Source organism: Carcharhinus amblyrhynchos, unplaced genomic scaffold, assembly GCF_965287045.1.
Source record: "Carcharhinus amblyrhynchos unplaced genomic scaffold, sCarAmb.v2.hapA scaffold_453, whole genome shotgun sequence".
NCBI classification, from domain to species: domain Eukaryota; kingdom Metazoa; phylum Chordata; class Chondrichthyes; order Carcharhiniformes; family Carcharhinidae; genus Carcharhinus; species Carcharhinus amblyrhynchos.
Window position 1 is genome coordinate 65,249 of NW_027650193.1, and position 14,222 is coordinate 79,470.

General features: G+C 43.8%; 1 protein-coding gene across 5 annotated transcripts in view; it reads left to right on the forward strand.

Moving 5' to 3' along the window:
- lig3 (ligase III, DNA, ATP-dependent) overlaps window positions 1–14,222 on the forward strand; it is a 60,805-nt gene that overhangs the window by 40,978 nt on the left and 5,605 nt on the right. For all 5 annotated transcript variants that reach the window (XM_080183868.1, XM_080183869.1, XM_080183864.1 and 2 more), the window contains exons 11-19: window positions 1,218–1,297; window positions 2,787–2,874; window positions 4,861–4,938; window positions 7,352–7,475; window positions 9,235–9,377; window positions 9,508–9,582; window positions 9,823–9,969; window positions 11,544–11,703; window positions 13,686–13,786. In XM_080183868.1, coding sequence (XP_080039994.1) covers window positions 1,218–1,297; window positions 2,787–2,874; window positions 4,861–4,938; window positions 7,352–7,475; window positions 9,235–9,377; window positions 9,508–9,582; window positions 9,823–9,969; window positions 11,544–11,703; window positions 13,686–13,786 — 996 coding nt within the window. The remainder of the gene's footprint in view (window positions 1–1,217; window positions 1,298–2,786; window positions 2,875–4,860; window positions 4,939–7,351; window positions 7,476–9,234; window positions 9,378–9,507; window positions 9,583–9,822; window positions 9,970–11,543; window positions 11,704–13,685; window positions 13,787–14,222) is intronic.

Sequence of the window (14,222 nt, forward strand, 5' to 3'; positions counted from 1 at the left end):
TCTGCAATTTCAAAATCCCATTTGTGAATATAGCCCACTACTTACGACATTTCTGCAATAGCTAATTTGCTCAACTCCACCATCATCTTCAGTTTAATGCTCTAGTCCATAATAAGACCATCATGCTCTCTCGCTCTCCCTTTAGCTTCAATGAATGCAGACTTGAATGAATATGGCATGCCATATGGAATAGCCATGCACCACCAGATCTGGCTGAACCACATAAAGCACTTTGTCTCTTGCTCTAGTTTGTTAAAACTGCTCATTACCAGGATCACCCTACAATGCAATGATGACCCTCCCCCAGCTCCCTTTCTCTACTGCAAGCCATCTTCGTAAACTTGCCTTACTCGTATTTTTTACCCTTGCCTCCAACAAGGTGGCGTGTGGTTAGCACTGCTGCCTCTTAGCTTCAGGGACCTGGGTTCGATTCACGGCTTGGGTCACTGTCTGTGCAGAGTCTGCACGTTCTCCCCCTGTCTGGATGGGTTTCCTCCGGGGGCTCCGGTTTCCTTCCACAGTTCGAAAGACATGCTGGTTAGTTGCATTGACTAAATTCTCCCTCCGTGCACCGGAACAGGTGCCAGAGTGTGGTGACTGGGGGATTTTCACAGTAACTTCATTGCAGTGTTAATGACACTAATAAAAATAAAATTAAAAAAAATGCAGAAACTCATCCATTCCTTTCTATCTAAGGCTGAGACCATCAATTAGCTGCGTCTTCCCTAACATTCATGAAAGTTCCCATACTCGCAGCCTTGAATTTGCAAAGCCTTCTAGTTTCTTCATTGTCTTCCCTCATAGCTTATCTGAGTTAATCTTGTCCATGTCACCCACCTCCTGGCCCCGCTGCCATAATTGCCCCTCTCTTCATAAGATGACCATCTCCAAAATCCCGTTCCTCTCCAAAGTCCTTAAACTTGTTGCCTCCAGTACTCTTTATCGGAACTCTGTTTGAATCCCTCCAAAACAATCAGTTTTCTGCCCTGCTCACAGTACCAAAACAGCTCTCGTCAAAGTCGCACATGGATCCGAATTGACTGACAAAAGTAAACTGTTCATTCTCATTCTTCCTAATCTGTCTGCAACCTTTGACAGCGTTGATCACATCATCTTCCTGCGCCTCCACCATTACCAACTAGGAGGAAGTGGAACGTTGTTTTGGACAGATGAACAGTAGAACAAGCCGTTTGAATTCTATTTTCTTCTGTTTCCAGAAAGCCGCCTTCAAGGATGCTAATGTTTGTCTTTTTGTCTTCGACTGTATTTACTTCAATGGAGTCAGCCTCATGAACAGGTTTGTACATCCCTCATTAAGTCTCTGTACAGCAGGAATTTCCTTGTGATCCTGGGCCTTAACAGACACAATGGAGCTTATTGTATAATTGGATTACTGTACTTATGTTGTGCTAGTGACACTCACTTTACACTCTCAAGTTGCTGATGAAACAGTCCCAAAAAATAAACTTCTTAAATATCCAAAAGCTGGCAACCAGAAAGATCTTCTTAAAAACAAAAGTAGATAAGTGTCTCTGTTCATCAGTGTTATGATCCTTGATGAGACCACAAGCTATTTGGTCAGATTTGCTTAGGAACCAATAATGTTTTGTTTAAAGTAGACACGTTTGTGATTGAAGCCATTTGCTCAGTGAATAAATCCATGGGTTTTTAACAAATAGTAATGAACTTTACCATACAGTTCAGAAAGTTAACAATTTACAACACATATTCAAGCATTCAGGGTAAATATGAGGTACATGTGAATTAACAGGCAATTGTGGGTGAACACAGTGCACTCTGGGTAACAGATGTGATCAAGACAGAGTCCACATTTCTCAATAACCAACCCAGATGTCAGTAACACTGAGAATCAGTCACTATCACTGAAATTCTGTTGATCTTTCTCCCTCTCTCACAAGGGATTCCCCTCTTCACCTTCAAAGATCTAACCTGGGAATTTGCACCAAAAGTCATTCCAACTCAGATAGCATCAACAATGGTCCACCTTGCTGAATTCCAATCTCAACTCCTCAGATTCTGTTCCTGAGTTAGCACTGAAACATCCATTCACAGGCTCTTCAGCCGCACTGAGCTGAGCGCTATTGCCCCAACGGCCTGTAGCATTGAGTCACCAATCTTGCGGCTGCCTTCTCGGATCTTCATGGCTTTTCCTGAGCACTTTTCATTTAGGCTGATAACTGTGGCCCTTTTCGGTTTGGAACCCATTTCTCCGTTCACCTCTCTACCTTAACGGGGACCTGTGTCCATCTCTTGTTTCTTGTCTTCTGCCTAGGACTTTGTTTTGGGTCCTCTCTCTGCTTCCTGCCTGGACTCTTGCTGGCAATGGTGCTTAGCTCCTGGTCACATAACCTGTGTTTTCACGCCATCGTTTTCCTGCACGGGGACCAAAGTACACAAAAGTGCAGAACTGCATGTGTGCAGCTGCTCCTGGGCTGCATATGCGCAGAAGTACTAAGATCCATTGGGAGTTGACAGCCTCGACCTTTCACCCTCAACAGTAAGGCAAGTTTGACTTTGGAACACCAGCCTTGGTGAAATCGGCAGATTTATCCTTGGTGGTGCTCCAGATTGTGTGGATATTCCAACATTTTCTCTTGGGTCATTTAGAAATTTGGCTCTCTGTATAAAAAAGTGTGGGGCTCAATAGCTTCCATCATCTCCACAGAAACCTGCACTTATGATAAGTGGAAGAATGAGCTAGACTGGCCTACTGGCTTCCTTTATCCCTTGTGATTTATTTACATATGCCTTTTATGTCTTTGCAGACCAATCAGTGAGCGAAAGCAGTTTCTTAATGACAACATGGTTGAAATCCCCAACCGGATCATGTTTTCAGAGATGAAGTATGTGACTGTGAGTACAGTCATGTTTTAAAGTGGTACCTTTTACAAATGCCTCTCAATGCTGCATGTGGTCATTACTGGAACGGTCTGGATTTTCATTGTTTGCTTTTTGGAATGGTGTTCACTGATGAAGATAACACCAATTTATTTGAAGGGTTTTTTTTAGCAGGGAAATACCTTAAGATAGATTTTATATAATTTAGCGTTCTCTGGCATGATGATAGTGCATATTGAGAATCTGGGTATGATGCTCTGCATATCCCAGAAGGTTTCTGTTTGGTAATGACTTGGTTTTCTGAGTGGCAAATCTGTAATTCTATCATACTCCTTTGCCAAAGAATAAATTCATAAAATCTGCTCCGCAGGGTGGGATTTACCACCAGTGGGATTCCCTGGTCCCACCAACGGTGCTTGCCTGCTGCAGGTTTCCCAGCAACGTGGGGATTCAATGGAATACCCCACTGACAGTGACGGGACTGAAAGATCACACTACTAGCCCACCTCCTGCCCCTGGGAAACGGCTGTGGGGAGGCCAGAGAATCCCTTCTACTGCCTTTGTACACCCCAACACAGATCCAAATGATCTGAATACTCTTGTGTTACTCCTTGTTACTTCACTTTTTTATATTGCCAGGTATTTAGGTTTTTTCCTGATATTTTGGTTGAAACCTATGCACTAATTGGTTTGTGGCTTCAGCCAGAGCTTCAGACGTTGATGCCAGTGGATTTTCTAAAGTGGGTTATACAGATTTTTTTTTTCAACACACTGAGGTGCCATAATCTGCTGGAACCGAATGGAACTTTGCCACATGTTAAACATGTCCCACCATACAAACAAATATGAATTACTGGCAAAAAAAAATGGTGGAGGTACAGCTTAAAGGGAGCATTGATCTCTCTCTTCTCAAAACTCACCTCTTTGACCAAGCCTTTAGTCACCCTTCCTAATATTGTAATATTTCAGTTTCTAGCTCTGTGCACCTGTGAAGTGCTGTGGGATGCTTTCCCAGATAAAGTGTTATTTAAACACTAGGGGTGGCACAGTGGTTAGCACTGCTGCCTCACAGTGTCAGGGTCCGATTCCTGGCTTGGATCACTGTCTGGTTGGAGTTTGCACATTCTCCCTGCGTGTGCATGGGTTTCCTCCAGGTGGTTCATCCCACAGTTGAAAGATATGTGGGTTGAATTGGCCATGCTAAATTGCTCCTTAGTGTCAGAGGGACTAGTGGGTTAAATATATGGGGTTATGGCAATAGGGCGTGGGTGGGATTGTGGTCGGTGCAGACTCCATGGGCCAAATGGCCTCCTTCTGCACTGTAGGATTCTGTGATAACTTGCTGTTAACTGATGATTCTACTGCTCTCCATCTAGCCTCATATTAATTCTGCAATCGTAACATTCGTTAACGTTGGTTATCCTGAACACAAAAAAGTGCCAAAAAATGGAAACCAAGACTGTACATATTGTATATCTACTGATTGCTGGATAGAACTATTTATTAGAGGTGGCAATGTAATCCTGAAAGTTACTTATGTATAAATCTGACAGGTTCTGATAAGAAAATCTCTTGCTTATGTCACTGTCAGAAAGCCGTATGCAGTTAGCCTCTCCAATTAGTCTCCTGTCTTTTCACATAACCTGTGATGTACTTGATGTGCCTTTTATCTTTGGTTCCTTTTTTAAGGAGTGGATCTTGGCTCTGTTAAGTTAGATGCTGGCGAGTTCTATAGATTCAGCTTGTGTTAAACAACTGATGCCTTCATTCATTCTAGTCAAGTTCATTCACTCTAAAATTGTAAGAAACCAAACTGTTCTAGGGGAACTTGTTAGCTTATTCAAATACTTGAAACGGAATTCAAATCAAGCAAAGTTGCAATTTTGATGCATTATGAAATAAATTAATCTTAGGCCATCTCCGTGGCTAATTGGTTTATTTGATATACGTGTACATTTTACTGATTCTTTTGAAAAAAATCTTTGCATCCTGTTTTGACAGAGGGCTTCTGATCTGAGAGAAATGATCAATCGAGTTATTAGAGAGGGCCTGGAGGGATTGGTACTGAAGGATGCTAAGGTGAGATAATCTCAACACGGTATGTTACTGTAGTCCTGTCTTCTTTAAGTGGGCAGAATTGGCTGGACTAATGGGCAAAGTGTAGATGTATTAAAATAATCAAACTGTGCCTGTTATCTACATTGCCAGTTGTACGTCTTTTCTTTAAATTGTTCATTCTCGGGTTGTGGCAAGGATGCTCGTTCCTCGCTATTCTTGTGAAACTTGACTGGCTTGCTCGGCCACTTCCGATCTCAGGTGGAACCAGACTGATTGCTGGGATGGCAGGATTATCATGTGAGGAAGGCTTGTGTTGACTGGGCCTGTATGTCCTGGAGTTCAGGAGAATGAAAGGGGATCTCTGAAATGTATAAATTTCTGACAGGCTGGACGCAGGGATGTTGTATCCTCTCCCCGGTGCACTAGAACAAGGGGCCATGATCTCAGAGTGTGGGGTAGGCTACTTAGGACAGATGAGAAATTTTTTCACTCATAGGGTGGTGAACCTGTGGAATTCTCTACCACATAAGGCTGTGGATCACTGAATGTATTTAAGAAAGAAATGGATTTCTAGACAATGAAGGTGTTAAGGGGAATGGGGAGAGTGGGAGTGTGGCATTCAGATAGAGGGTGAGACATGATCATATTGATTGGCGGAGAAGGCTTGAGTTGAATGGCCGACTTCTCCTATTTGTTATCTTTCTATGTTGAGAGTTGACCATGTTGCTGTGAGACTGGAGTTGTATTTTGGCCAGTTGATAGGTTAGCTTTTACCACAATTTGATTTGTTTGAATCATGGAGAACAGTAGCAGATCATGTGGGTCAAAATGCCAGTGCCTGCTCTGTCCTATTAATGCCACTTCTGTTGGTCAGTGCTTTTGGCTCTAAACATTTTCTTCTCTCAAGTATTGAGTTCCCTTTTGGAAGTCATGTTGAATCCCTTCAGGCAGATCATCTTTATCTTATAAATAAGATTGCATCAATACATCTCTGTTCTTGCTTAAACCTTTGACCATCCACCCTAATATCTCATTTTGTGGCTTGCTGTCAAATTTTAAGGCTGATAATTAATTGCTCCTGTAAAGCATCACAGGACATTTTACTTTGTTAAAGGTGCACATTTGCTTCCTTGGGACATTAAGGGACATTGGTGAACCAGCTGGGTTTTTATGACCCATCACAAGGCCATTGTGGGTGGGTGGGATTTGGGGTACCAGGCTCTGACTGGGAGAGGTGGGGGTGGTGATGATCACATGGGGGCACAGGGGTCGGGGGCAGGAGGGAGAAGGGGCTGATGATCATGGGGTGTGGGGTGGTGTAACGGGTTGATGATCATGGTGGGGTGGGGTGAGGATGGGGAGAAGCGAATGCTGGCTCTGGGTGTAAGGAGGGGAGCTCCAATAGCTTCAGTGTGGGGTGAGGGGAGGTTTATTAGAGTTGTGATCAGGGCATCCTTTAAAGATGGCATTCTGATCTCTGAGCAGCCAGGTTTTGGCAGTGTGTTTTAGTGCGGCATCCACTCTCTGATGGTGTGAATTGCGCCCCCTTGAATTTTTTTTGGCAGGGTGTGGTAGAGTCCGGAGAGGAAACATGCTGGTTTTCTTGCCAGAAACAACACTGTCACTTTTTGGCAAGATTCCCCGCACTATAATCTCTCGAATTTGGAAACACCAATTATCCAAAAGATTTTTTGAGCAGGCCGCCCCACAGCTCTTGGACTTGCCACTTCCCATTTGTGACACTGTAACAAATCGTGAAATAGTGAATGTCATGACCTTTATGATTTTCTCTAATGGTCCTATCTTTACTGTGTACAGGACTACACTAAATAAGAATTCACTAGGAGCTCGATCTTATTAAAGACAAGACATGGGAGGCTGGTGACGGGAGAGCCAGTGCGCATGCGCCAATCTCCACATTGACAGATTGGCGCATGCGTAATGGCCCACTCAGCACTATGTTGCCGGCTTCTTGGGCGGGACTAGACCCCACCCCCATTTACCAGAGGGCATCCCGCTGAGTCACTCTGCAGTGCTAGAGTGTCAGAGATTCTTTCAAGTAAATTTACCCAAAAACTGAATGGGAAATACTCCCATTTTCCCACTCATTGGGCAGTTAGTTTTGTTTTGGGAGAATTTTGGCTAATATGTTTCTTGCAATCTTGAAGTCATGAAAAGCACTCTACAGATACAAATCTTTCTTCTTAAATGTTACTGGTTAGGAATGCCCAAGTGTGAATGACTTAAGGATTCCACTGTCCTCGCTGAGTGACCACTTGCTGCTGCATTGTAGTTACATGTAGCATGCAGGCATAACTTCATATTTGAGAAGTTTGGAACAAAATTGATGTAACAAAGTTAATTTTGGAAATGTTACCCCTTTTGAAATGTTTTCATTCTTATTGTTCTGATTGTGATTGACATTGGTGTGTAGAGTCTGTATGAACCGGGTAAACGCCATTGGCTGAAAGTAAAGAAGGACTATCTGAATGAAGGTGCGATGGCTGATACTGCAGACCTTGTGGTGCTGGGAGCGTTCTACGGGCAAGGGAATAAAGGTAATGGTGGCACTTGCATGAAAGAAAATATTTATACTGCATGCTGCTTTATGGCTTTTGTCTCTGAGCAGTAAACTGTATGGTTGGATTGTCCGCAGTGCTGCCTTCCAAAAACCACCCTAACCACTTTTAGCTAAAGATGCATCATAAGTAGGGAATTAGTGTGGGAAGGAGTTTGTGTACTATGGGAAGACATGATGAGGGAGTCACAATTCCTTTGATGTCAATGTGAAATTGTATACATTTCCAGCAGAGTCACTCAGATTCATAGATGTTTACAACACAGGAGGAGACTATTTGGCCCATTGTGTCATGGTCAACAAAGATCATCCCATTTTTCAGTGTTTGGCCATAACCTGGAGATTACGCCAACGCAAGTGAATATCTAAATACTTCTTTAAATGTTACAGGCATTTCTGACTCACCAACCTTTCAGGTAGTGAGTTCCAGATGCCCTCCTCCCTCTGGGTGAAAACATTCTTGTTCAACTCCCCACTTAGCATTCTACTTTTTATTTTAATTATATTGCCCTTGGTTATTGACCCCTCAGAAAAAGTGTCATCTTATCCAATCAATGCCCTCTGTAATCTTGTACACCTCTGTCAGGTTCGCTCTCAACTGTTGCTGCTCCCAGGGGAACAGCCCCAGCAAATCCAATCTTTTCCTGGAGCTCAGACCCTCAGCTTGGAGATTCTGGTGAATCTCCTCCTGCACCCCCTCCAGTGCAGTCACATCCTTCCTTTAATGCTGCACACAGTACTTCAGTTTTGGCCTAACCAGCGAGTAGTTGAATTGTATTTGCCACCCTTGCCCCGACTCAGAAATGTTGGAACCAATTTTAGCAGCCTCACAACAGCCCCAGTAGAAATGTGAAATCTCAGCAGAGGCCAGGAATCAGACCTGTACGTTGAACTAATGAGAAGGCTCTTATTGACAGAACATCATCGCCGTTAATGTGAACCAAATAATAGTTGAGGAATTTTAGTGAGAAAATCTAGTGGTAATGTATCTTCAAATTGGCCAGTCACCTCTAGAAATCCTTATGACCATAAGATATAGGAGCAGAGTTAGGCCATTGGGCCCATCGCGTCTGCTCCGCCATTCAATCATAGCTGAACCCCATTCAATCATTTCTCAACCCCATTCTCCTGCCTTTTCCCCATAATCTTTGATCCCCTTACTAATCAAGAACCTATCTATCCCTGTCTTAAATACACTCAGTGACCTGACCACCACAGCCTGTTGGGGCAATAAATTCCATAGATTCACAACCCTCTGGCTGAAGAAATTTCTCCTCATCCTGGTTTTAAAAGGTTATCCCTTTACTCTGAGGCTGTGCCCTTGGATCCTAGTCTCTCCTACTCATGGAAACGTCTTTGCCACATTCACTCTATCCAGGCTTTTTAGTGTTCTCTTGGAAACAAAGGAGGTGTTTCTATTTTTATTTCTCCCCAGTCATCGATGGATCGATCTATTCACTGTTTCCATGTTTCTTTTAAATTCCTACCCTAAACAAGTCCCGTTTGCTGTATGGATGGTTGTGAGTCAGTGGAGTTAGTAGGAATATAGAAACATGGGACGTAGGAGCAGGAGTAGGTAACTTGGCCCCCTGGGCCCACTCCACCATTTAATCAGATCCTGTCTGATCTGGTTGTGGACTGATCTCCACTGTCCTGTCTGCGCAACATGCCCTCAGCTATTAAATTACTGTTGAATCCCACTTTGAGTCAACTTAATGGATTCATTGGGTTTCTTTCAGGTGGGATGATGTCCATTTTCTTGATGGGCTGCTACGATCCTGACTCTTCACAGTGGTGCACAGTGACGAAGTGTGGAGGTGGCCATGATGATGCAACATTGGCACGATTGCAGAATGAACTGGATATGGTAAAAATTAGCAAGGTAAAGCAATGTTTCTGATCTTTTGTTGTTACTGCTATAAGTTAATAGAATTATTTAAACTTTTATGAAATGCTAAAATTAAATTTGGTTTCTAATTATAGCTGTTTGAATAAATGTTCTTTTGGTGCAGGATCCAAGCAAGGTGCCAGGTTGGCTAAATGTCAGTAAGAACTATATACCCGACTTTATTGTCAGAGATCCAAAGGTAAGTTGTCATCTGTTCCTACGTTAGATATTGCCGTAGGGGCCCCTCTACAGGATTGATCTATTGAGCGTTAGGTGAAATATCCCTCTTTTTGTCACTTGTTATGTCCAAGTAGGGGTTATGGTTTCTTTTTTTCAAATTTCACTTCCTCCAAGAAGAGATCTGTGTCCTCTAGGCTTATTTCAGCAGAATTCTGTACAAGTTCCTCTCTCAAGACTTGCTTTTATTTCTGTCTTGCAGAAAGCGCCAGTGTGGGAAATCACGGGGGCTGAGTTCTCGAAATCGGAGGCCCACTCTGCAGATGGCATCTCGATTCGCTTCCCACGTTGCACACGCATTCGCGATGACAAAGACTGGCAAACTGCAACCAATCTCCCTCAGCTCAGGGTAAATGGCATTTACAAACTGTGCAACATTCTGATGGTGTGTTTTCACAAAGAACTCAGGATAAATATGAAAAGCAATTGCAGATGTAATATTGACTGTCCAGGTTATGAAAACATTTTAAAAAAAACATGTCTGACAGGAGTTAAGAATTGGATTCTGATGTTGTCAACCTACTTTTTCCCATCCATTCTGATGCTTGGAGAGACTTCGGGCCCAATTTTACCATCAAGTTGCTCCAGTTTTCAGGTGCGAAAACTTGATGAATTCAGGCATGAGGCGAATAGCACGATCTGCGTGTGCCTCAGCACCGGTTCCCCCTTTACCAAGGCTCGAAAGTAGGCTGCATGCCCGACCTTACGGGCACTTCCCCCTTTCAACCACCGCATTTGCCCATCCAGATTCGGCATGATACTGACATGCTCTCCTAAAGTCCAATTCGGGTGCTCTGGTTAGTGAGGAGGTAAATGCTGAGTGTCTGACGGCTCTCTGCTTGAGATCGGTGAGGATGGGAGACCGCTGCCACTTTGCCTGAGATCAGTAAGGAGCAAAGGAGGGAGGGGTCTGTGATTAGTCTGGGTGCCGGTGGGGGTGGCGGGGGGGGGGGGGGCAGTGGAATAAGGGGGTCAGTAATGTTGTGGGGGTGGGGCAATGTCTGTGGGGGCCAGGGGGAGGCATTATCCAGCATGGGAGGGATGTGGCAGGGGAGCCGCATTCTATTTTTTTTCTTGCACATGCGCAGTTGGAGGCACTGATTGGAACTGCAGAGTTTCGGGTGCGTTAAACCCAGCCCACAGGCTTGTGCAGTGTGACTCGGACTTGCTGATATTTTTGCAGGCAGTGTGTGTATGGGAGCACGTGAGAACAGGTATGAAACACTCCCAGTTTCAAGTCTGCCCAGCACTCAGAATCAAAATAGTAAAATAGTTTTCTGTTCATTTGTGGGACATGGGCGCTGTTGGTTGGCCAGCATTTATTGCCCATACTTAGTTGCCTGAGGGCATTTGAGAGTCAGCCATATTGCTGTGGCTCTGGAATCCCATGTAGGCCAGACCAGGTAAGGACGGCAGATTTCCTTCCCTAAAGGACATTAGTGAACTAGCTGGGGTTTTCCAACAACCGACAATGTTTCATGATCATCAGTAGATTCTTAATTGCAGCTAATTTTTATTGAATTCAAATTCCACCATCTGGTGGTGGGATTTGAACCTGGGTCCCCAGAACATTAGTGGAATTTCTGGCTTAATAGTCTAGAGATGATACCATTCGGCCATCGACTCCCCTGTGCACTTGCAGAGAGTGGAAGGTGGTGGGTTGTGCTTGGAGCTTTGAGGTTTGTCTGTGGCATTGGAAATCGAATGCTGGGTATTCTTTTGGATATCTTGCAAATCATGCTATACCAGCTGGATGTTAATCATGGCAGTTGCACTCATGTGACCTCTTCCAACTGGTTTCTGTGTTTCTGTCTACTTGTAAATAATAGAAGTTTAATTACACATTGTTAAAAGAATTAGCCATTTTTTAAAAAAAAATTCCCTTTGCTTTTACTGAGCTTCTCAATAAACTGGATTTTGCAGGAATTATACCGGGTTTCTAAAGAAAAGACTGATATTATTGTGACTTCTGGGAAAGATGATGATGAATGGCCCTCAATTGGTTCTGGAAACACTGAAGTGACACCACGAGGTTCAAAAGCCCCTTCAAAATCACCTGGGAAGAAAAGTAAGAACCAAGAAGGTGAGAGAGTGTCTCCTTGTTCAGCAAGTTAATTTTATGATGATGCAGTAGCTTAAACCTTGGGGTTCGAGTTTGAATCCAATCTAGACTGATGGACAGGATGGATGTGTGCAGTTTTGGGCGCCGCACCTGCGCAAAGATATTTTGGCCTTGGAGGGAGTGCAGAGGAGGTTTACTAGGCTGATACTGGAGTTGAGGGGGTTGAGCTATGAGGAGAGGCTGAATAAACTGGGCTTGTACTCGTTAGAGTTTAGAAGAATGAGGGGAGATCTCTTTGAGACGTATAAGATGATGAATGGGATGGATAGGATAGAGGTGGAAAGACTCTTCCCACTCAAAAAAGACAGTAGGACTAGGGGGCACAGCCTCAAGATAAAAGGGGGGCGGTTTAGAACGGAGTTGAGGAGGAACTTCTTCACTCAAAGGGTGGTGAATCTCTGGAATTCTCTGCCCGTTGAAGTGGTGGAGGCTGCCTCGCTAAATATTTTTAAGACGCGGGTTGATGGGTTTTTGATGAGAGAGGGGATTAAGGGTTATGGGGAGAGGGCGGGAATGTGGAACTGAGACACGACAGATCAGCCATGATCTTATTGAATGGCGGGGCAGGCTCGAAGGGCTGGATGGCCTACTCCTGCTCCTATTTCTTATGTTCTATGAAAGAAAGAAATTCTCCATTATATGGCACCTTTCATAACTTCAGAACATCTTAAAAGTGCTTTATAGCCAAAGACTGCTTGTAATCATAGTTATAATGTAGGAAACATGGCAGCCTGTTTGCACTCACAGGCCAGAATTTTACTGCCCCGCCTGCCACGGAAACCGGAGCTTGTGAGGAGTGGACCATGAAAAGGTTAGTTGACCTCAGGAGGGATTTTATGGTTTCGGGACAAGCAAGGCCAGAAAATCCCACCCACAGTATACTACAAAGAATGATGTAGTTAACTGTTTGTGTTTCAGGGATATTGCTTGATGACACCAGGAGAACTTCCTATTCCTCTCCCTAAAATGGAATCTTTTAGGTGTAATTTTAAAGGCAAACCAGTCCTCTGTTCAGTGTCCTTCTGAAAGACAGCATCTCTGACAACACAGCATTCCCTCAGTACTGTACTAAACAAACAATTATAGTGTGAGAAAGAGTGTGAGGGAACAAAGGCTAAGGAGGAAAAGGAAAGCTGACATGAATTTAAGTAAATTATATAATTAAAATCTTGCATCAAGTTATGACCTGAGTAATAATGCTCCTTCTGGTGAAATAACTTCTATTAAAGGTGGACATCAGTTATACTCGATGTAGGGTACAATTCTGAGTAATGGAAACTAGCAGAGAATTGAGCATCTCCGATTCATACATCCGATTTGTAACAATGTTTTACTAACTGCACAAGTTCCACCCATCTGGTCGCCTCACTATAGGAAAGACGTAGAAGCTATTGAAAGGGTACAGAGGAGATTTACAAGGATGTTGCCTGGACTGGGAGGCATGCCTTATGAAGTTAGGTTGAGGGAGCTGGGACTCTTCTCCCTGGAGAGACGAAGGTTGAGAGGCGACCTGATAGAAGTTTATAAAATGTTGAGAGGAATAGATAGGGTGGATTCTCAGAGGCTATTTCCCCGGGTTGAAATGGTCGCTACGAGAGGACACAGATTTAAGGTGTGGGGAGGAAAGTACAGAAGTGATGTTAGGGGTAAGTTTTTCACTCAGAGGGTGGTGAGTGAATGGAATAGGCTGCCGTCAGTGGTGGTGGAGGCGAACTCGCTGGGGTCTTTTAAAAGACTTCTGGATGAGTATATGAGGTTTAATGGGATTGGGGGTTATAGATAGGTCTATAGATTGGTAGGTGTTGATGTGATCGGTGCAACTCGTGGGCCGAAGGGCCTGTTTGTGCTGTAGTGTTCTATGTTATATCCCAATTAAACTGTTTCTTTAAAATGTCTCCTTTGTTATTGTCAAAATGTAATGTTTCTGTTTGAAACCATTTCAGCTAACAGCGCCTCCAAAAAATCACCATCTGAAACTCCCGATTCATCAGTAGGAAAAGGGGTGAAGAGGAAATTACCGGCAATCGAACAGAACGGGAAGAAGGTGAAACTCATTTCTTCAGGGAGAAAGTTTGTTCCTGTGTATTGTGTTAGCGATTGAATTTTATAGCCCATTCTTTGGTGCTTGGAGGGGACTGGGGTCAGTGCCTGTGCTTCCACACTGAGATGCCACTTGTAGCTGTGCTGTCATACAGAAAGATTGATGACGAGCTTTTCTATGGGGAGAAAGGCCACAGACTTTGTTGGGTTGTGTTGTCCCTATTGTTTTCTCCAAGGGTAAATACTGATCTAGCTGTTTACAGTACTTCCCAAATGGCTGTGAGATTATCCAGTGACTGAGCTTTGGTGTTACCCCAGCTTTCTGCTTGCTCTCAATAAAGCTAGTTAATCTCATGGGACCATTAAGAGCAAGGAGAACTCACTGTCGTTGTGTTTGGGGACGGTGGGACAGTTAGTCAGGATTCTCTGATCCAATGTCT